The following is a 24,611-nucleotide window of genomic DNA, read 5'->3' as shown; positions in this document are numbered from 1 at the left end:
CGATTTTTGCTTTTTTTTTGTATAAAGAAAACGTGTACCCATCATAGCAGCATCATATTTCAGTTGTTTATAAACCACTCCGGTTATAATGAACTACCAGTTTTTTTTTCCGAATTTTCATTAAATGTTATAACCGTGTTCGACTGTACACAAATAGTAATCAGCTGTTTTCTGACAATGCATTATTTATTCATGACATGAAGAAGAAGAATGCATTAATAAGTTTGTGTTATATTTGGCGAAACAAAGGCATTATTTTTTTATCGCTCCCGCGAACTGGCGTAATTGCAGATTGTTAATTTGTGATGGCTGTACGTATTGGATTTTGGTTTCGTATAATTCTTCTTAACAAATACCGATAATATTTGCTTTTAGGAATCCCACGATATAATGGACGATGTTTTGAGAGATAATGATAACGAGCCAATCTTGGCTTCTTCAGGAAATGAATTTAAAAAACTGAAAACAATACCGGTATTTAGGTGAGTATTGTATTATAAATATGATTACGAAAAAATAGAAGAAATTTTAGCGGCCCGAGTGAGTTTTGTATATTGGCAATAGAAATAAAAAGTGAATGCGAGTTGGAAATTTGGGCTTGTTTCATAAAAGTTGTTTCGTGGAGAAACGCTGTGTATCATCAAAATTGTATCCATATAGAAGCGAATATTTCGTCGTGATTGTTACAATATAAAGCATACTAAGTGATTTATTCCACTTTGGAAATTCGCAAATTTTCGCAGATTTCTCATCTACCAATGAAGAAGACAAAAAACTCTTGTACTTAAAGGCGTGAACTAGTGTCAGTGTGGTCACAGAAAGTGAATGACATTCGATTCGAAATTAAGAGAAAATTACATACACCAATTGAGGATGAAGTTCTACGACGACATATAGATCCCTTACAAACCGATTGAGGATGAAGTTCTACGACGACATATAAAGGGTGATTTGTTAAGAGCTTGATAACTTTTTTTTAAAAAAAAACGCATAAAATTTGCAAAATCTCATCGGTTCTTTATTTGAAACGTTAGATTGGTCCATGACATTTACTTTTTGAAGATAATTTCATTTAAATGTTGACCGCGGCTGCGTCTTAGGTGGTCCATTCGGAAAGTCCAATTTTGGGCAACTTTTTCGAGCATTTCGGCCGGAATAGCCCGAATTTCTTCGGAAATGTTGTCTTCCAAAGCTGGAATAGTTGCTGGCTTATTTCTGTAGACTTTAGACTTGACGTAGCCCCACAAAAAATAGTCTAAAGGCGTCAAATCGCATGATCTTGGTGGCCAACTTACCGGTCCATTTCTTGAGATGAATTGTTCTCCGAAGTTTTCCCTCAAAATGGCCATAGAATCGCGAGCTGTGTGGCATGTAGCGCCATCTTGTTGAAACCACATGTCAACCAAGTTCAGTTCTTCCATTTTTGGCAACAAAAAGTTTGTTAGCATCGAACGATAGCGATCGCCATTCACCGTAACGTTGCGTCCAACAGCATCTTTGAAAAAATACGGTCCAATGATTCCACCAGCGTACAAACCACACCAAACAGTGCATTTTTCGGGATGCATGGGCAGTTCTTGAACGGCTTCTGGTTGCTCTTCACTCCAAATGCGGCAATTTTGCTTATTTACGTAGCCATTCAACCAGAAATGAGCCTCATCGCTGAACAAAATTTGTCGATAAAAAAGCGGATTTTCTGCCAACTTTTCTAGGGCCCATTCACTGAAAATTCGACGTTGTGGCAGATCGTAAGTCTATTCATGATGAAATGTCAAAGCATACTGAGCATCTTTCTCTTTGACACCATGTCTGAAATCCCACGTGATCTGTCAAATACTAATGCATGAAAATCCTAACCTCAAAAGAATCACCCTTTAGATCCTTACAAACCAAATTTCCCTTGGAGGTATTTTCGTCAAATATTGTATACGGGCATATATTCTTAAATATATGCTGAATACTGTTTATGATACTCGTGGACACAAAATGCGAATATGGCATTCAACTTGTAGCGCAATGAAAGTGTTGCGTTTACAGCATAAAAAATTACAATGACATATAAATCCCTTATATACCGATTTTGCTTGGTGATTACTTAGAGGTATTCGTTTCAAATGTACTATATTCGTTTCAAAAGTGCATATATTGTTCTTTGAGATATACTCGGTCCATTTCTAAATAATATAGATGGATTTGCCGTTTTTCCCGTAATGTGATCTTGATTTGTCTGGACAGATGTACCGAAGATAACTATACCATAGATTAGGTTAGGTGGCAGCCCTATGTATCAGGTAGAGGTGTACGCGTGACTGAAATTTTACTCCCACTCACGCACATTCACGAAGCAAAATGTTTATTCACGCATGCTCACGCACGATACGTGTTGTAGCCAATCCCACTCACGCACATTAACGAAATGAAAACCAGTACTCGCGCGCGAACTACTTTTAAAGACTCACGTTCACGCACGATTAACGACAATTCTATGATTCACGACAAATTCAGGAGCCTCACGACATTTTCCAAACGGAAATTAACAAAGGTAACAAACTTCAAAAATAGAATATAGTTCGAGATCTAAATTAATTTCAGTTCACATACGAGTATGAATTAAATCTTGATTTTTTTCGTGAGAGTGATTTTGATTTTATTTTAGTCCCATTCACGATTTTTTTCACGACTTACGAGATGCACGTGTGTCACGCGCACACCTCTATTATCAGGCTCTTCTTAGACTATTTATTGTGATACCACAGTGGTGAACTTGTCACTTATCACTGAGTGCTGCCCGAGTCTCATACCAGAAGAAAGCTCTCTTAGGCTTTCTTTCACGGAAAAAATTTCAGCAGCTAAGTTCGTAACAGGCATATGGGATATATATGCAAAATGGCAGATATGTCCATAGTACGGTTCAAAGTTAGTTAGCTAACGTAGCACTAACGGAGCTCTATGCAAATGGAGAATTATAAAAAAATTGAATTTTACCTAGGACTAAGAAGAATTATAGAGTAGCCTGTGATTCTATTTATTATTCTATTTTGTATACTATTTATTGTTATAAATTATGTCAATTATTCAAGGAATTGTGCAGTTTTTCATATATTGTGTAGCAACTTGATTCTTTATGAAATGAATAAATTCTATAAAACAGATAATATCGTGTATGAACATTTTTTATTTATTTTTATTTATTTATATTTATTGTAAAAATAACCAAGCCTTTACGCCAATATTGGTTATAAAAAAATACAAAACTTTAAATATATAAAAATTTGACCAAAAATAACAAAACAAAAATTAGAATAAAAACTAGCAATAATAAATTATAAAAGATAAGAACAAAGAATGAGTTACCAAAATTGAGTTATTTATTATTATAGAACCGTAAAATAAATAAACAGCTAATTATATGTGATGTAGAATAGAATCGATTGAAATCATTTCTGAATTTGTTACAATAAACTTTGGTGTATATATTTCACATCTTTGATTGGAAATAAACATTGACCTATATTAATGCCCTGATAAAATTTCTGAATATTTTATAATAATAAGTATCTTTCAGCGTACATCTTTTAATCTCTGCTATTATATCATTTGTGGGTATAATATTGGAAGTTGTATGGCCGGAAGAGAAACGAGGTGAGGCTTATTTTATTATGGGTAGCTTGCGAGCAGCTTTCTGGCTGATAACATTTGTAAGTGCCCATTTTATATAGATATCTTATGAATTTAAAACTTTTTATTTTATTTCTTTTTTAATTTTTCTTCAGCTGTTCGATCATTATATACGAAAACGCCATAACGATTTGAGAATGAATGGTTTTCATGATTTTCATCGTGTAATTATAATGCACAATGGTGTAGCTTTGAATGTAGTGTCTGCTTCGAATACTCTACTTTTGCTGGGTCAAACTTTCCTACATTATTACTATGCTTCAGTAGCGTGGAATACATGGTTTTATAATGTTTTTATTGGTTTTGTAGCTCTACAGCTTTTGGAAACCTTTATATTAATGAATACGCATGGAAGCTATATAGGTAAGAAATATAGATTGTAAGTCAAATAAAAAACTATATGTCTTTAGCTTGTTGAAATGAACAAATGTTGATATTTCAAAATTTGGAAATTTTGTGAGATCAAGTTTTTAAACATCTAGATTTCTACTTTTAACTTCTTTATGTATATTTCATAAAGGCATTTGGCATATATTAAAAGTCTAAACAATTTTAATGGTCGTGAAAAGTCAACCAATCGATTGGAGATAATTTTTGATACCAAAATTTAAAAGGTTATGTGAAAAGTCCGTGGCCTGATTAATAGGTAGTCCTACTAGAATTTTTTAAATTTAATTTTCCACTCTATTGGTAACAGCCCTATAGAAAATGTTATATATTTGACCGCAAGATTTAGATACACATCAGTATATGAATTATATAATTTTGAGTGTAGCAGTCATAGTTTCAGCGGTCAAGCATTCTTTGAGATCAGACAGATGGAAAGAAAGAGATGCTAGTTGCCAGATATGAATTGGTTGTAATTTGAAAACCAATTTATGGATTTTTTATTCGCTTATGTTTCATTCCCAATTCTCCCCAAAGATTTTCAATGGGTTTAGGGTCTGGTGACTGAATAGGCCAATATAGAATATGTCATTGTCTTGGAGCCAATATTTAATAAAGCGAGAAATGTGTTTAGGATTGTTGTCTTGTTGAAACACCCACCTTAGAAGCATGGTTTCTTCTGGGTACGGCAGCATTGTGTTCTCCAATATATTTCTATATTGGAACGGGTTCATTTTATAAGTAATGCGATAAATTCGACCTAGGCCATACCAGAAAAAACAGCCACATACCACATACATAATCGCCGCCAAATAGATCGTGCAGATATCACATTGCCTATTTCAACAGAAATTTGTCTGACCGATTTGAAAGGGTCTTTTTTTGGGAGAGTGACAAAACGATTATCTGTTTTTCGAAGTGTCTTTCTTGGTTTTCCAAGTGGTTTCACAGAACTTCTTTTCTTTAGGGCTTTTTGGACACAAAGTAACGATCTCTTAAAAGATTTGACGGTCGTTCAAAGAGATTTTCCCTCAATTCTTAGAACTAAAACCATCCTTTTCTTTTCTACTACAATGGCTTTTTCGGATAATCTAGTAATTAATTTTTATTAAATTTGCATTCAATTCATCGCCACTAAAAACATAATATCAAACTTTTTGCAAAATTTCAACATTTTCATATAAAAACGTACAATGTACTTATTTTTTTGACTAAACAAATAAAGCGCTTCATCACAAAGAGAACACAGGAAATGAAAATAATGACATTTTCGCGTTTTTTTCTTATTGAATCAGTGCTGTAAATATATTAGTTACATGACGTAGTACAACACCAAATTAAAAAATATGTTAGAGTTAGGACAAAGAAGAAAAAATGCCAACGTGTACTTATTATTTTGACCATATGTGTATATTGTAGTCTGCTCGGCTAACTCATTTTTCTGTTGTTGTGAAATCAATCGGTTAGAAATATGATGAATATGGTTCTTATTGGCCAATTTTTAACACAGCCTTCATATTGATTGATCACCTAATTTTCTTTGCTTTGCAAACTGGCATGACCCAAATTTCATATTTTTTTAATTTTTAATTTAATTTGTTTCCCAAAAATTTCTCAAAAAAAAATGTATGAGGATCTTTAATTTAAATTGGGGATTTTCGGGGACGTATGCCTACCAGTTAGCCTAGAATAGTCGTTAAAATTTATAAAACATTATCTTTTTGTAGCTGACCATTCTTTCTTTTCAAACTGGGGCGTTTTTCGGCGTTATTGTTCAATGCCGGCATGAAAAATCGGGTCTGTTTCCTCTCGAATGTAGTAAATTATTCAATGAGCATACGAAAATACAAACGATATAGCCAACTATTGCATTTTTATACTCTTTGGAGTAGTCTATAACTTAGATAACTGTTGACTGAACGCCGTTGTGAAATTATTAAGCCATATTCCATACATTATCACATATCATCGTGTAAATTTGATTTGATTAATCATCGGCAATCATTGATCGGAATCATCAAATCGTCGTTGTTTTTGCTCCCATTGAGTTCACCGTCTTCGGTGCTTATTTCATTACGTCTAAATTTGCAAGATCAATCAATCTTTGATAGTTGATTTTCTTAAGGTACTGTTCGGAATTGTTTGCTTTAGCTACATTTTTCTCCTCTTTGCAATAATAAAAGTAAAGAAACTCAAAATTCTGGAAATCCATACTGCAATTCATAGAGTACATATTTACATTCTTTTAAGACTATGGGTAACTTGCAAGTATAAATAAGACCTATCTGTAAGTCAGGCTGCGGACTTTCCTATATAAAGTTGACATAAACTACACTTATAAAAAACTATTAATAGTAAACACCGGATTGCAATGCTTACCACCCATATATTTTTGTAATTAATGGTCTGGGAATAACACTTTGTAAAATGTTTTGGTTCTAAAATGTTATACAAAGTATATTCAAGAAGCAAAATGTTTTGAATTGCAGACTTATAAAATATCTAAAAGCTAGTAATTGCGATAAGAAAAAGTTATGCATTAATTTGAAAAAAATCAGGTTATGGAGCAAATACAAATACTAATTAAAAGCAAGACAGTTCACGTTAGCGAACTTAAGCGAATTTCAGAACAAAACATAGCCAAATTCGGGAGTTTTACACGTTCTGACGTGATAGTCTTTTAGTTTTGTTATTAGTAATTTAATTTAATTTCATGAAAAATTAAAAAAAAAGAGATCGGAAACATATCGTGGGTATGGAATTATAAAGCAAATTAAATTCACGAAAAATCCAATCTAGATTCCGTAGGTGTATTTGAATTAGTATTTGGCATTGTGAATCTGCCTTTAATATCAAATTTCGTGTTTTTAAGCGTTACGGAGTAGTTAGTATAAGAACAAGCATGTTCACGTTATGCGTTGTTCACGTTACCGCGAGTGCACTAAACAATGCCGGTCTTTAAAAAATAATAATAATGAAATATACATTAAACTTGCTAAATAAATTGTTTTTGTTGTTAGAAAAGCAAACAGTTTGTTTTTCCAAACCGATAGAGTGAAAATCCTTAATTCTACTAACAATCTTTACATTTTCTTATTTGTATTTAGTACAAGTTTATAAGTTCAACAAGAATGGCAATAGCCCAGATGCTTTAATGGGAACCAATATGCCAGCTGGGACATTGGGCCTAATGCAACCTGGTGGTAATGTTGCAGAACTTTTGGAAAAACAGGTAAGATTGTCTACTTGATTCATTTTCATAGACAACCTGTATTTATTTTCTTTCATTTAATATAAATTTCCTTCTTTCTGCATTTTAGGCCGATTTAATAGCTTACCTTAAGGATCACAATGCCAAATTGAATCAAAAACTACATCTAATGCAAACACGAGTATCTCCTTTGGGCCATTGATAAATAAAATCCATGGACACAATAGCCACAAGATTTTTTTATTTTTTATTATATGTATCATCAATTACAAAAAAGTTTTGTTATTTTTCCTTTTCAATTCATACCGTTTTGATTCTTGAACTTGTATGTCTTCTTACATAAAAAAGTTAAATTTGGTACATGGGATTTATGTACCAACAAGTATGTTACATATATGTATTACAAATAAAACTTACAATTCTTTTTTTTATTAAGGAGAAATTAGTATCATAACATATTATTTAAAATCTAAATAAACCAAAATAACAAAAAAAAAATGAATAAAAAATACATTTTAATTATTGTGTATATATTAACACATTATCTTATAAGACAAGTTAGTTTTTTTTACACTATTTCTTTCCGCTGGTTTACTCAATAGTAAACCATCCATGTGTTTTTTATAGCATAAAAATCCTTGTATTCAGATTCAACAGCCTTTAATCAAAGTGTATCTGTCAAACAAAATGTGGGTATATTTATGACCTTCATGCTAGTATCCTTGGCTGATGTTATAATCTATAATGAAAATATTGAGTAAGCCCATATATTAAAATTGATGTTAATTACAAAATTCTTTTGATTCATTTAATTACCTTATCACCGACAATTTCCAATGTCAATATCATTTTGCCTGATCCAGTCAAGCGTGTTACTTGACGTCCGGTCTCTTTATCAATAATGTAGATGAAACCATCATAACAACCCACAAACATAAATTTATTCCTAAACATTAACATGCTTACAGCTCCATTTCCGCACGTGATCGATCCCACCGGAGCCCCGCTCTGTAAAGAAGACAAAGGGTATTTTTATTAAAACAACAATTATCAATGGATTTTTATGTTCGATTGTAATGGAACTGATATCTGGGGGTTTCACAAGCAACTGACCAGTTTTGGGGATACTGATGGGGAATTGTTATATTTCTTAAAAGTTTCATAATCGTAACTCCCTGGTAATTTTTTCCCCTATTCTCAACAAACGCTCCCGGGGAATTTTTCTCTTTTCCCTTATTCTAATACCTCATTCACATTAGGCTCGAAATCTACTAAAAGTGAATTTGAAAACCCATTTTTTATAAGGCAAATGCCAGTTAAAATCTAGTTAGAGTGGATTTTTGGAAGTGTAATGTGAATGAGCGTTAAACTAACTTCGAAAATGAGAAAATCTTCCCTGGGAGAAAAATTGGCATTACGAATGCCAATAAAAGGGGAAAAACGATGGAAATAATTCGCCAGGTAATATTTAGAATTGTCCAATAAATTTTTTATAGAATTAATTATTTCTGTGATTGAAGCAATTTCAATTAAAAAATTAATGTTGTGATTGAATCAGAAAATTTTTCTTTTTTTTTTTTCTTTTTTTCTCGCGGTTACATATCCGCTTGAAATGGTATAACAAGGGAAAACTGCTCAAAATAGAGTATTGAACGAGTAACCTTGATTATCGTGAACTAGGACCAAAATTTACAAAAATATTATACAAAAGAAAAATGGGACGAAATAAAGGACTATTTTTGTATCATGGACTCATCAATATTTGGATATGCGGAAGCTCTGTGCAAAATGATTGCCGCGCGAGCTCACATTTGACCAAAAACAACAACGTGTTGATTATTCTGAGCGGTGTTTGCAGCTGTTAACTCTTAATACACCAGAGTTTTTCCGTCGATATGTGGCAATGGATGAAACATGGCTCTATCACTACACTCTTGAGTCCAATCGACAGTCGGCTGAGTGGACAGCGACCGGCGAACCGTCTCCGAAGCGTGGAAAGACTCCAAAGTCCGCTGGCAAAGTAATGGCCTCTGTTTTTTTGGGATGCGCATGGAATACTTTTTATCGATTATCTTGAGAAGGGAAAAAACCATCAACAGTGACTATTATATGGCGTTATTGGAGCGTTTGAAGGTCGATCGCGGCAAAACGGCCCCATATGAAGAAAAAAAAAGTGTTGTTCCACCAAGACAACGCACCGTGCCACAAGCCATTGAGAAAGATGGCAAAAATTCATGAATTGGGATTCGAATTGCTTCCCCACCCACCGTATTCACCAGATCTGGCCCCAGCGACTTTTTCTTGTTCTCAGACCTCAAAAGGATGCTCGCAGGGAAAAAATTTGGCTGCAATGAAGAGGTGATCGCCGAAACTGAGGCATATTTTGAGGCAAAACCGAAGGAGTACTACCAAAATGGTATCAAAAAATTGGAAGGTCGTTATAATCGTTGTATCGCTCTTGAAGGGAACTATGTTGAATAATAAAAACGAATTTTGACAAAAAAAAAATGTGTTTTTCTTTGTTAGACCGGGGACTTATCAGCCAACCTATTATGATCACAAATGTCCGCGATTTTCCCTGGTGGAAAACATAAAAAAATATACTACAAAAAAGATTTTATATTCTACTTACCACAAAATCATATTTCCGTATCTCTTTCTTTTGAGTGCCACAATACAGGATACCCTCATTCAATAATATACTATATATATTAATGCAATCAGGCACATCAAAAGTTCTTAAGAGTAATCCAGAGATTGCGTCTCGCACGTGTATTAGATTACCTTTAGAACTGACAATCAATACCTTGCGGGGACCTTCTTTAGCTGCTCTTATTGTAATAATTGAGGATTCTGTGGCGCACAACAAAGATGCTGAACGTATGTTGGACTGAAAGGAAACAAACAAAAAGAAAATAAAAAAGTTAGCAAATTAAACAACAAGTTATATTCATTCTTGAAAACACATTTAAAAAAATGTAAAAAAATAAATTATAAAAAAATAACAGATTTTTTGTCACTGTTTGGCTTTTTTATTACGTTGTTGAACAAAAAAAAAATGAAATCAATAAAAGCTGTAAGGAAGATCTTACATGAATGCAGCTGATTAACCTAAATTCAAACCGAGATCATGGCTCTTTTATGTCAAATTTGCCTGGTGACCTGAGGCGGAGTGACTCATGCTGTTTTGTTGGGTTCACGAGAGGACCACATAAAGTCCAACCCTAGGAGAGCATTTATGGATGTACATTACAAGTAATGACTTTGGAAGAACTTCGAAATTTGTTTGCTGGGTATAGCACTGGGGGCTAATCACGGCATTCGATATCGAGAACTTTTGATCGAAATCTAAATTTTTCGGATCACGGGAGTCAATATCGAGTTTTTTTTATCGACAATTTTTTCGATTGGTAAATTGCAATCGTAAAACATTTTTCACTTGTTTTTTACATTGTTTTCGCCATATAGAAATAGTAAATATATTAGTTTTAGTTCGAATTGTTGCTAATTTGTAGTAAATTTACATATAATGAACATATTTTGAATATTTAGGTTAAACAAACAAAAATTGGTCATAGTCAAGTTCGGGAGCGATCATCCTAGATTGGCAAGGAACCATATATAAAGTGCACATGCTAGATCAATATCCAAGAGATTGTGATCAACCGTACCATTCCGTGACAACTTAACGCTTCTGGACCACTTTGTAAGAATAGTGAATTATGAAGGCTTCCACTCGCAAAAAGTTTTAAGACGGCAGACAATTGTAAAGTGATAGAATTGACGTTGACATGCCACCAAAAATTATTTTCCATTTCCAATGAGGCTGCAAAAGGTGACTTTCTAACAGTGCACACCATTTCAAACCCATGTACTTACGCCAATAACAATGTGCACTTTTATTCCTTATTTGTCGCCGAAGTATTTTATATTCATCTCATCCTCCAATTGGGAAGGAATTCGGAGGAATGTAAAAAGAGATATGGGTCCATAAGATAAAATGCAATACAATTTACTTTTTACTTTGAAACCTCCAAAAACATGTTTTTTTCTACATTCTATTTTGTGACGCTAACTTAATTTTGTCATTTCATTTTGTTCTGCTTCGTTTTTTTCTGTTGGCAATGCTTGAGAAATTACATCAGATTTCGATCGAATCCCGTGATCCAAATTTTTAATCGTATCGACAATTTTTTCGATACGATTACGAATTCGATATCGAATATTGAGAAGTTGAGGTATTTTCTCACTTATTGGATTTGATTCTTGAGAATACTTGTGTTAGTTTTTCTAGCTGAACGGCTCGCTATTTTTCGCGTAGCCTTGGATCCAAAGAGCAATCTGGTTTTCACTCAGCTGACAGTGATAACAAAGGTGTCTTTCTTTATTTCAATGATAAGAGACTTATTTCACTGAAAAAACAATGATCCCACCAAGAAGAAAACTTTTTGTTAATTTTAGAAAATTTTGAATATTTTTAGAAAATTTTAACTAAAAAGTATTACAATCGCTAGCATCACGCCGATATCACAAAAATAAGTAAATATTTTTCGACAAATTCAAGAAAATTTATTAGACATAATTAATTTTTTTCACTTGCTAATGAAACTTTTGTAGTTCGAAGGAAAAAATTGGAGTTTAAAAATGCAAGAATGTCTTTAGTGACATACGAAGTTCATGATGGACGCATTTTTGGTAAAATTTATAAATTTAAAGAAATAATGAACTATTTTGTGAGAAGTACGAATTTAGTAAATCTTTTTGCTTAATTTGTGTATAATTTTTTCCCGTTTTTTAGTTCATTTAACTAACGTACGCAAAATATTATTAGAATAATGGAAACTTTCTCGAAACATAATAATTCCATGAACTAAAATAAAGTTAAATTGGCTTTAGTGAAATAGAGAGTTCACTATTTTTTTTTGAGTGTTCTTATAGCCTAGTACGAATAACGTCTCAAGCAATTTATGAAAGCGCTAAGAAAAGTTCTCAAATGTCGCCAACATTTCAGAGTACAAAATAAAAAGACACTGCTGTAAGTCTTATTGACATTCGACTAAAATTAGGATGGGTTCCCATAACTATTTGGAAGCAAGCTGAGTATTAGAGGTGTGCGCGTGAGGGATTTTTCACGCACGATCACGCACGCTCACAAATTCAAAATGTCATTCACGCACGATCACGCACGCCGTTTTTAGAATTGCTCACGCTCACGCACGTTCACGAATGAATTCGTATCATTCACGCACGATCACGCACGCCCGTTTTTGAATTGCTCACACTCACGCACGCTCACGAATGAATTCGTAATATTCACGCACGCCCGTTTTTGAATTGCTCACACTCACGCACGCTCACGAATGAATTCGTAACATTCACGCACGAAGGTTTTTATTGATTCACGCTCACGCACGTTCACGAACCAAAATCCTGCAAAGATAAACACTCACGATTACAGAATAGTGACTACCGCACGCTCACGACGGGAAACATCAACTCACGAACAACAAACTTATTCACGCACACTCACGATTCGAAAAAAACTACTCACGCACGTTCACGAACAATGAAACGTACTTCCACACACCCACGATTCATAAAAAACTATTCACTCACGCTCACGATGTAAAATGCAACTCACGCACGTTCACGACATACGAAACTTACTCACGCACACTCACGATTCATAAAAACTATTCACGCACGCTCACGATGTAAAATGCAACTCACGCACATTCACGATTCATAAAAACTATTCACGCACGCTCACGATGTAAAATCAACTCACACTCGTTCACGACTATTATACTTACAAAACAAACGAAAAAATGTAATTCACGAATGAGTACGAACTTAAAAACTTACTCACTCTCGCTTGTGATACAAATGAGCTACCCACACAAATTCGCCAAAATATTTCTAATTAAAAATCTGAAGTTGAAAACGTACTCAATTAAAAAATTAACAGATACAATTAACATTTTAATCAAATCAAAATATAAACTCAATTAAAATTTGAATTGATTTTGTCCGAAAAACTTAATTAATTTTTAATTGAGGCAATCAATGATTTATAGTGTTATTATTGTTTACTTATTTTATTTTTTATTTTATTATAATTACATATATTATAATTATACTATATAGAATTATTTTTTCAGATCTAAGCCAAAATTTAATGAACCAATGAAACCAATTATTTCCGAAAATTGTTAATTTTATATTTGGAAGTATGTTTTCAATTTAAAAATGTAAAAATGTTCAATCATTATCTTAGTTGGCTTTATTATTTATTTTGATTAACAAGTTAATTTTATAAGTTAATTAATTAATTGATTACGTTTTCAATTCCAATCAACTTTTCAATTGGAAATATTTTACTGATATTTTTTCGTGTAAAGAAAAAATCCAACTATAATATAATCAGAAAGCACATAAGAAAGTGTAAACTCTTGTAAAGTTACCATAAATTATTTCATCGAAGAAACCAATAATTATAAATAAATAAACAATACAATAAATAATTATTGCCTCAATTAAAAAATTAAGTTTCGACCACAACCAATTAAGTAATTCATTGAAAGTGCCGGAAGAAATCAATTATTGTTTAATCAAATAAGGCTTCTTGTTTCTTATTAATTCTGTGATTGATATCTAATCTGTGGCAATATCTAAAAATAAAATGCTGCTTATGTTTAAAAATGTAGTCAAAGATCATATAATACATGAAATTATAATACTACATGAAACAATTGACTTCGTTATAAAGAATAGCGATAGATACGGCTTTTTTTGCTGCAGAAAATGTCTTGAATGCATAGAAAACTATCTTTCGTCCGAATGGTTGTCCTCGATATATCTAGCAAGTAAACCAGGCCCAAAATTACGTTAAATTGTGTGTGTTGTTGCATTCTCCCTAAATCATACCATTCAAAACAAATCATATTACTAGTGCGGTTTAAATGGGAGCTATATATAACTAAGGACCCATATGGAAATTTGCTCTTCCGGAAGCCAAATATGGGGGCCCATTTGTAATACCATCCACCTACATAAATAACAACTACTTATACCAAGTTTTATATCGATAGCTTGTTTCGTTCGGAAATTAGGTTTCAACATGCGGACCGGCATCGTTAGATCGAGTTTCACCACGACCCAGAATATTATTCTGTATGAGAGCAGTATTTCAATGTGTTACAACCGGAATGACGACGTCAGTTATACCCCAACACATTATTCAGAATTTTTCGATATAAAAATGAAAGCAGTATCGATACTGGACATTTTGCTTAATATGCGTCATATATTTCAAATAGTTCATTGAGTACACTATGTTCATAGGATTTAAAATTTAACCCCATGAAACTATGTACATGTTAAAAATTTTAGTAAAATATACTTGAGTAAATCTTACTTTTTAAAGCTAATTATTAAAAAATAAATATTAGCTACGAAACATGAATAATGAAAATGTTGTTTTTAATAAAATCTAGTATGAAGTCCAATACAGATATTTCATACATATTTTTATCGTGAGCAAGACATTTTTGTAGATATAAAATTTGTCTTGAGCGTGAATAGGTTCGTGATTTCTCGTGAGGCTGAATTTCATCGTGAGTGTGAATTTTTCGTGAATGTGAGTTTCTTCGTGAACGTGAATTTTCTCGTGAGAGTGAATTTTTCGTGAACGTGAATTTTCTCGTGAGAGTGAATTTTTCGTGAACGTGAATTTTTTCGTGAACGTGAATGTCATCGTGAGTGTGAAGTTTTCGTGAATGTGAATTTCTTCGTGAACGTGAATTTCTTCGTGATCGTGAATTTTGTCGTGAGCGTGAATTTTTCGTGAATGTGAATTTTTTCGTGAACGTGAATTTTGTCGTGAGCGTGATTTTGAAAAAAAATTACTCACGCACATTCACGAACAGAATTTGATGTTCACGCACGATCACGCACGACACATTTTTGTTCAGTCCCATTCACGCACATTCACGTGATTTGGTCAAAATTTCATTCACGAATCACGTGACTCACGCGTGAATCACGCGTGTCACGAAAACTTCGTGTCACGCGCACACCTCTACTGAGTATGCAACCCCAAAACAAAGATGGTTCCTTAAAAACTGCATTAACGAGTTTTATAAAAACTTACTTTATTACTTCCATTGCATTCTTGAATTGATAAAAGTTAAACTTTTTAATGGTGGATATCTGACAAAACAATAAAAACCATCCAAGACAGATTTTAAGTATCTCAACTTTAAGTACTACTACTAATACTACTTTAACGTCCATGATATATTTTTCTATGTATATTGATATAAATAAACATAATATTTGTACATAAATAAATGAGCTGAAAATACTAACGACCAATAAGAATGACGATTATAAGCGAGGGAATACGCCCACACTTGTGTAATATAACACAAAGTATACATAGCCCTATGGAAATACATCGACCAACCAAATGTCAGCAATATCTTGCAAAAAGGATGCCAGAAAAATGCAACAACAACTAGAAAGAATGTGCATGTAGACACGCACAAGAAAATAGAATAACAAAATATTTATGTAAACACAAAACAATATATGTACATATACTACCTACTAAAACACAAAACAATGCATGTACATATCGCTACTAAAAAGGGGAAAGGTGGGAGGTAGGTCCCCCCATTTCATCGTAGACGACTATAACTAGCAAATCCTTTTTTTAATGCGTTTTGTCAGCTCCTATATAACTCCCTTGATGTACTCTACTCAAATACAAAAACAATTGCACCAAAATATACGACACAAGTGCAAGACATGCGCATTATTATTGGTATCCAAAAGGAATGCATTGTTTTCTTTGTGGAGACACTAATCAAAGAGTAATAGTGAGAAATAAATAAGAGAGAATGAAGTGCATATTTTACGAGAGAGCATATAACATCTCTTTCTCTTTTCACTAAAGTTGCATTGAGAGATATTAAATTATGGAAAGAATGGGGACAACTTGACTTTAGTTATAATTTGCAGGCCAGGCCATGAGTAAGCAGTAAGGCTAAACAGGACATCATAATAAACACAATAAGAAGCAAACATAGTGTAGCCTCCATCTTCTTTGTCACTATGCTTTTAATGTATTTGGATACCATTTTCATTTTTTGAGTTTTTCGAGAATATAGTAATCATTGGTTGCTGTTTGGTATGGAATTTGATAGCACAATATGCAATCGCCAATGGAGATTATGAGGTGCATTGAGAAAGGGATACACAACTATTTTGAAATATGCCCTATATCTATTAGTTGTTAATGGATTGCTTATGATGTGACAGACATTGCTTTTTTAGTCCTGGGGGCTAATCACGGCATTCGATATCGAGAACTTTTGATCGAAATCTAAATTTATCGGATCACGGGAGTCGATATCGAGTTTTTTGATCGACAATTTTTTCGATTGTTAAATTGTAATCGTAAAACATTTTTCACTTTTTTTACATTGTTTTCGCCATATAGAAATAGTAAATATATTAGTTTTAGTTCGAATTGTTGCTAATTTGTAGTAAATTTACATATAATGAACATATGTTTAATATTTAGGACTAATGCAACTCCAATAAAAGTTAAACAAAAATTGGTCATAGTCGAGTTCGGGAGCGAGCATCCTAGCTTGGCAAAGAACCATATATAAAGTGCACATGCTAGATCGATATCCAAGAGATAGTGATCAACCAAATACCGTACCATTCCGTGACAACATAACGCTTCTGGACCACCTTATAAGAATAGTGAATTATGAAGGCTTACACTCGCAAAAAGTTTTAACACGGCAGACAATTGTAAAGTGATATAATTGACGTTGACATACCACCAAAAATTATTTTCCATTTGAACGTCTCCTTCGTCAGCCCAAATCGTCCATTGAGCCTGCAAAAGGTGACTTTCTAACAGTGCACACCATTTCAAACCAAAAAAGTAATAAAAATGTTCTTTTTGGATCCGGAAGTGGTGCATAATTGACGCAGAAGCGATGAATTTAACATGGGCTTGTCATAGGACGGAAGTCCTCCATTTCAACAGCCGTTGCACTGAATTTGCATCACTTCTTTAGGTGTAATCCGAATTCAGTGTTTTGGATGTAAATTAAACAATTTTGTCATATTTTGTCAAATAAATAATTTTTATATTTTTTTATAATTTATATAATTTATAATGGATTCTAACGCTTGCTGGAAACGTTTGACCTCAAATATTTTCAAAAATTCACAATTTTTTCAGATTGAATTTAGCATTTTTTTCGACAAAATTTAAATGATTTGTACCATTTTATGAATTCTTACTCTGTTTTTAACATATTTGAAACAAAAAAGTTAAAATTACCCATTAAAAGTATGAACAAATCAAGTTGAATTAAAAGAACTTTCTTGGTAGTTAAAATAAAGAACATCAATGGGAGTGCATCTTCCGGAAGTGCTTTAAAAGTTGTGCCTTTGGAAGAACTTTTTTTGCTGGGAATGTGCACTTTTATTCCTTATTTGTCGCCGAATTATTTTATATTCATCTCATCCTTCAATTAGGAGGGAATTTGGAGGAATGTAAAAAAGAGATAAGATATAATGCAATACAATTTACTTTTTAATTTGAAACCTCCAAATATATGTTTTTTCTACATTCTATTTTGTGACTCTAACTTAATTTTGTCCTTTCATTTTGTTCTGCTCCGTTTTTTGCTGTTGGCAATGCTTGAGAAATTGCATTAAATTTCGATCGAATCCCGTGATCCAAATTTTTAATCGTATCGAAGATTTTTTCGATACGATTATGAATTCGATATCGAATGCCGTGATTAGCCTCCTGTACTGTATAAATATTTTTTTTTGAATACCGAAATAAACCTAATGTTAAAAACTTTAATTTTTCTTCTGCTTTTACTTGTGCTGACAGCATATAGAAAAAAATTATAATTTTGAGAATCTACCGCAATTACTTCAAGAGCTATATGAGTTTGTTCTGAAAACTTGATTCTTGAATTTTGACCAATTGGCAAATGGCAAATGGCAAGTGTGAGAAAAAATACAAAAAAGAACCCGAAAAAATATCAGCTATAGTTTTTGTATGAATCTCCATTTATTAGATACATACAGTAGAAAAATGGTTTCAAAATTTCGTATTTTTCGTTTATAGTTAAAGATGTTTATAAAAATGCATTTTAGTGCTCATTAATATGGCAAATACTTATAGCTTATTTAGATTAAAGCCTCTACTTTAAAATAACATTGAGAAATAAATCAAAACTAAGTGGGGACATAGAGTTTGGTGTCGTTTTCGAGTGTCCTCCTAAATGGACATCGGTAGTCAAAGGGTGCTATATGATAATGGAAAAAGGATGGTTTGAGATAAACAATCTTCTAGAGCCTTTTGAGACCATAATTTTTAGTCGATTTGGTTGAATTGGCTTATATCAATGTTATATCAGTAATTATTGAAACGATCCGTTTTGAATTGGAGCCTACTGGTAGTGCAATTTTTTTTTAATTTGTAAAACTAGTACAACCAGATGATACATCTTATAAATGACAGTACTAGATTCATGTTTGATTAGAAGCAATGTGTAAATGTGTTGGTGTAGGAGAAAACATATAAATATAAAAAATCATTTAATATAACAAAAAACAAAATTTATAATAATTGAAAAATTTTCGATAAGTTAGCAATATTTTATATTGTAAACAACATTTTTAAACAGTTAAGCAAATATTTTAAATAATTTATTTTTAAATCGGATAGCATTACTTGTAGTTTGTGGAAGGTAAGGAGATCCAGAGACGAATAGTGATATGAAGAATTGTCTTTCGCATACTAGTGATCGTATCTTAGGATGTATTTTGTGCTCTGTTCGAGCGGGCAAACTGGATGCATCTATAGAGGTTTGGTGGGCTTTTAGTATAAACTATTTTATGAAGTTGAACCAGACATTTTACTTCCAACAAGTTTTCGAATTTAATATTGAATATTTTATATGCATACTCTGATATTCGGTCATAGCGTCGTTTGTTGAATATATATCGAGCAATGTTGTTGTATGCAATTTTTAATTTTTGGGAGTCTGAATAATTTGAACTTGCAAAGATTTCACATCCGTACAAAACTTTTTGAATTAGATACGTTTTTGCTAACAACATTCGAATGGATTGCGGCGTACTTGTCCGAACGGCCCATATATTACGTAGCATTCCGTGAAAATTTCCGACTACGCAAAGAATATGATCTGACCATGTAAGTTTTGAATTAAATATTACTCCCAAATTCTTGCAACATCTTCAATGCATAGTTTGGGAGACACACTTTCAATTTCCACAGTTTTATTTTTTGCTATAGCCAAATATTTTGTTTTTGAGGGCGTTAAATGAAGACCATTATTACGAACCAAATTTTGTATGAGATTTAGATCAGAGTTTATATCATTTGATCCGAACATGTTGAAATTCAGTACATTTGGACTAATTTAGATCTCATATGAAAATGTTTTGAGATACCTTTGCCATCGGCAACTGTTACCACAACCAAAAAATTTTTTAAATTTTTTATTTTTGGAAATTAAATTTTTTCATTACATTTTATTTCTATAGAGATTTTTGTTAAAATTTTATTCCTAGAGAAAAAATGGTCAAAATTTTATTTCTAGAGAAAATTTTGTCGAAATTTTATTTCAATAAACAACAATAAAATTTAAATTCTGTTTTATTTCTAGAGACAATTTCTATAAAAATTTTATGGACAGGAATATTTTGCGAAATCAATCAAAACATTAAGAATTCTACCAGTCTACCAAACAGTAAAAAAAATCTACCATTTTTGGTAGAATTCTAACAACTGTGGAACCGTGGTCCCACAGTTCAGGCCAACACTTAAGAAAGAGACCGGTTAGTTTAACATGGGTTTGTCATTGACGGGGTACCAGTCTTGGACAAAACCGTTTCATTTTGAGCATCCTAATCGCACCAGATAGGAAAACCTTTTGGAATATGTTACGACAAACATATCCCAAATCGCATGGATATACTGATAGTATGAACGGCGCATAAGACGTTTAGTCTAATGATTCGGATCTTGTATGCATGCAAAGGTTCAGCCCGGCCGAAATGACTGACTGATTTCTATTACAGTAGAAAATGGCGACCTGGCCCGCCTATCTTATGTACGTTAGGGCATTTCTTTTTCCTAAAACGACCATTGTATGTTATGTAGGAATTGTTATTTCGTTATTGTTATTTAGATAATACAAAGAAAAACTCCTCCCAGCCCATGAAAACAATTTCATAAAAAAAGTGAACCTCAAGTATTAAGCATTTCAACCTTCTTCGATATGAGTTATTTGTATTGCTGCACTTCTATTTATTTAGACAATACTAAAAGTTATGTACAAAATATGTTAAACAACTAACACAAAATAACAGAGCTCCTCCCCAAAAAACGGGAGGAGCTTCCATTCGTCTAAATATGGCTATGAAAGCAGGTGGCCTTAGTGCAAGGATAATAATGGCTGATGTCCCTGCTTTCTCAGCTATACGCTATAGTTATGCATTAGTTCTGCTGCGTTGGCAGATGCAACTAAAACTCATGGACTGGAAACAAATCTAAACTACCCCTATTTTTATCGAAGAATAAGAAGGTGTGGTTGATATCCGCAACAAAAGCCAATGCATGACTAACTTTTCAATGGAGTTGTAATAGGAAACTTGTAGAAAATAACGCCCTTCTCTTTACAGTCATATCATAATAAATTCTGAATAGTTATTTGCATGTAGTTTAAGCATTTTGTTTGAATATCTCCCTTTACACAAAAAAAAAAAAAAAAATCCAAAAACTTAACGAAAATACCTAAGAAGACAAAGAGGAAAATAATAAATTGCAACACACTCAAATAGGCAGCCATCCATGAGTTATAATCACGTCGCACCAATAAATTTAAAACAAAATCGAACGTTATGATTTTCGCATAGCGATATTGTTAGAAAAGTGTAGTAGACACAATAGAACAAAAAAGACGGTTCATTACAGACTGGAGGAAATGAGTATGGGGAGCTAAGTATTGAATGAAAAACATGAACAACAGATTAACTTCAATTTCCACTGAAATCGTTAACGATTGCTAAGCACGGTTGGCACTCGAATCAAAAATAATCTACCAAAATTTGGAGAGAATTTTACCAAAAAACAACCAAACAAAATTCTATAGTAAAAAAAAAAAATACTATAGAAAATTTTGTCATAATTGTATTTCTATAGAAAATTTTGCCAAACTTTTATTTCTATAGAAAATAATAATAACATTTTATCAAATTTTTATTTCTTTAGAAAATTTTATTTCTATAGAAAATTTTGCAAACATTTTATTTCTATAGAAAATTTTGTCAAAATTTTATTTCTACAGAAAATTTTGTCAACATTTTATTTCTATAGAAAATTTTGCCAAAATTTTATTTCTATAGAAAATTTTGAAAAATTTTATTTCTATAGAAAATTTTGTTATTTTTAAATTTAATTTTATTTCTATAGAAATTTATATAAACATTTTTTGTTTATAAAATTAACCTTTTTGTGTCATTATTACATGTTTTGGTTAGAACACATTATACTTATTGAAAATAAAACAATATTTCGCAATATTATACGTTGCCCACTATTATGGACAACAAACTGTACAGTTTTAAAGGGAGCGATTACATTTTACACTATTAAATGATGTAAAAATATATACAAAACCGATAAAATATTAAAAAAAAGGATTAAACTAACAAAAAAAGTCACCCTAAGAATCTGTGCATTTTTGATTTTTCACTTTCGTCGAAGTTCTCCTGATAACGTTTTCCAATATAGGGAAATTACCAATTTCCCTTCAAACATAATAAATGAAAAATAAAATTGTAATAATATGTGAAAAATACATTTATATGCAATTATTTATCGGAAAATTGTAGCATTCGATTTGTTATATTAAATATGGTCATCAATAACAATAGTTTCCTTTTTGAATATCTTTCCTAACGCACACAGTAGTTTGATATTCTCTTTGAAAAATCTCGTAATTTTTCTATATATATTTTTAGAGTATATTTTATAATCTATTCAATATTAGATCTAATACATACCGTAATTTGAGTCATGTATATATTGCCCCATCTGCTTCCCGTATAGGCTGTATCCCATAATATATCAAGAGTCTGCAAAGGTTCTTTTAAGTAAACGGATTGAGTGCCCGATGACAAATTCTATAAATATAAAGAAAAAAAAAAAATAAATATTATCAATGTTTTTTCTAATTTTTGTGCCAAAAATGTGTTATTTATATAAAGTATTTAAATCAGTAGAAATGGAGTGAGTATAAGTAATATTAATTCATTGGCGTATGATTTTGAATTAATATCACTTATTCGACCTAATGTTACGCTAACATACGCTCGCAATGTATTTATATGCAATGATGTATATTGAATGATGCATTATATCCACGGTTGCAACTCTAGCCAAAAATAGTCTATACAAATTTTTAAACAATTTTACCAAAAAAACTACCAAATAAAAAAATATTAGTTTGCAAAATTGTATTTCTATAGAAACTTTTCTACAAATTTTATTTTATAGCAATTTTTTTTCAAAATTTTATTTCTATAGAAAATTTTGTCAAATGGTTATTTCTTAGAAAATGTTGTCAATATTTTATTTCTATAGAAAATTTTGTCAAAATTTTATTTATATAGAAAAATTTGTCAAAATTTTATTTCTTAAAAAATGTTGTCAAAATTGTATTTCTATAGAAAATTTTGTTAAAATTTCATTTGGTCAACATTTTATTTCTATAGAAAATTTTGTCAAAAATTTATGCTGGCAAATTTGTTTAGGCAGTAGCCGACTATCAAACCCTTTTTCGGGAGGTTCAAGTGTAGTTCACTTTGGGTTGAGTGAATTACCCGAATTTATTCTGATAATTGGTTGATAGTTTTGCTGCAAGTAGAGGATGCTGATGAGGAATGTGGTAATTCCGTAACAGCTGTACATCCAACCATCTTGCAGTCTATAGGGCTTTGCCCAAATAAATTTGACAAGCATACTTTTCCTCTGTTGGTTAAGCTACACTTGTAGTTTAGTCAATGCATGGCTTTAAGCTGATATCAAAAACAACAATAACGATTGAAGAGAAGCCAACAATAACAAACAAAACGAATGAAGATAGAGGAAGCACGCTCAAAATCAAACCCAGCCAAATACATTCAAATCGATGATTTGAGTTTGGCAAAGGAAAAAGAGATATGCTGGCAAATTTGTTTAGGCAGTAGCCGACTATCAAATCATTTTTCGGGAGGTTCAAGTGTAGTTCAATTTGGGTTGAGTGAATTACCCGAATTTATTCTGATAATTGGTTGATAGTTTTGCTGCAAGTAGAGGATGCTGATGAGGAATGTGGTAATTCCGTAACAGCTGTACATCGAACCATCTTGCAGTCTATAGGGCTTTGCCCAAATAAATTTGACAAGCATACTTTTCCTCTGTTGGTTAAGCTACACTTGTAGTTTAGTCAATGCATGGCTTTAAGCTGAGATCAAAAACAACAATAACGATTGAAGAGAAGCCAACAATAACAAACAAAACGAATGAAGATAGAGGAAGCACGCTCAAAAACAAACCCAGCCAAATACATTCAAATCGATGATTTGAGTTTGGCAAAGGAAAAGAGATATGCTGGCACATTTGTTTAGGCAGTAGCCGACTATCAAACCCTTTTTCGGGAGGTTCAAGTGTAGTTCACTTTGGGTTGAGTGAATTACCCGAATTTATTCTGATAATTGGTTGATAGTTTTGCTGCAAGTAGAGGATGCTGATGAGGAATGTGGTAATTCCGAAACAGCTGTACATCCAACCATCTTGCAGTCTATAGGGCTTTGCCCAAATAAATTTGACAAGCATACTTTTCCTCTGTTGGTTAAGCTACACTTGTAGTTTAGACAATGCATGGCTTTAAGCTGAGATCAAAAACAACAATAAAAATTTATTTCTATAAAATATTTTGTCAAAATTTTATTTTTATACAAAATTTTATCAAAATTTTATTTCTATAGAAAATTTTGTCAACTTTTTATTTCTATACAAAATGTTGTCAAATTTTTATTCTATAGAAAATTTTGCTAAAATTTTATTTCTATAGAAAATTTTGTCAACATTTTATTTCTATAAAAAATTTTGTCAATGTTTTATTTCTATAGAAAATTTTGTCAAAATTTCATTTCTATAGAAAATTTTTTCAAAATTTTATTTCTATAGAAAATTTTTCCAAAATTTTATTTCTAT

At 32.0% G+C, this 24,611-nt stretch overlaps 2 protein-coding genes across 2 annotated transcripts in view; one reads left to right on the top strand and one right to left on the bottom strand.

Moving 5' to 3' along the window:
- Nucleotides 1–161: 161 nt before the first annotated feature.
- Nucleotides 162–7,688, top strand: LOC142220562 (transmembrane protein 192). Its single transcript, XM_075289748.1, has 6 exons — nucleotides 162–311; nucleotides 376–482; nucleotides 3,566–3,698; nucleotides 3,774–4,041; nucleotides 7,173–7,297; nucleotides 7,386–7,688. Exons 1-6 carry the CDS (start codon nucleotides 306–308, stop codon nucleotides 7,476–7,478), a joined length of 732 nt encoding a protein of 243 aa, XP_075145863.1. The 5' UTR covers nucleotides 162–305; the 3' UTR covers nucleotides 7,479–7,688.
- Nucleotides 7,463–24,611, bottom strand: part of LOC142220561 (uncharacterized) — a 112,691-nt gene continuing 95,542 nt past the window's right edge. The window contains exons 4-7 of the mRNA XM_075289747.1: nucleotides 22,418–22,537; nucleotides 9,909–10,166; nucleotides 8,093–8,284; nucleotides 7,463–8,015 (exon numbers count right to left, since the gene is read on the bottom strand). Coding sequence (XP_075145862.1) covers nucleotides 7,941–8,015; nucleotides 8,093–8,284; nucleotides 9,909–10,166; nucleotides 22,418–22,537 — 645 coding nt within the window. The 3' untranslated portion in view covers nucleotides 7,463–7,940. The remainder of the gene's footprint in view (nucleotides 8,016–8,092; nucleotides 8,285–9,908; nucleotides 10,167–22,417; nucleotides 22,538–24,611) is intronic.

The sequence above is a fragment of the Haematobia irritans genome, chromosome 1 (assembly GCF_050003625.1).
Source record: "Haematobia irritans isolate KBUSLIRL chromosome 1, ASM5000362v1, whole genome shotgun sequence".
Lineage (NCBI taxonomy): Eukaryota > Metazoa > Arthropoda > Insecta > Diptera > Muscidae > Haematobia > Haematobia irritans.
Note: the sequence above shows the minus strand (reverse complement) of the source record. Positions and strands in the feature narration are given on the sequence as shown.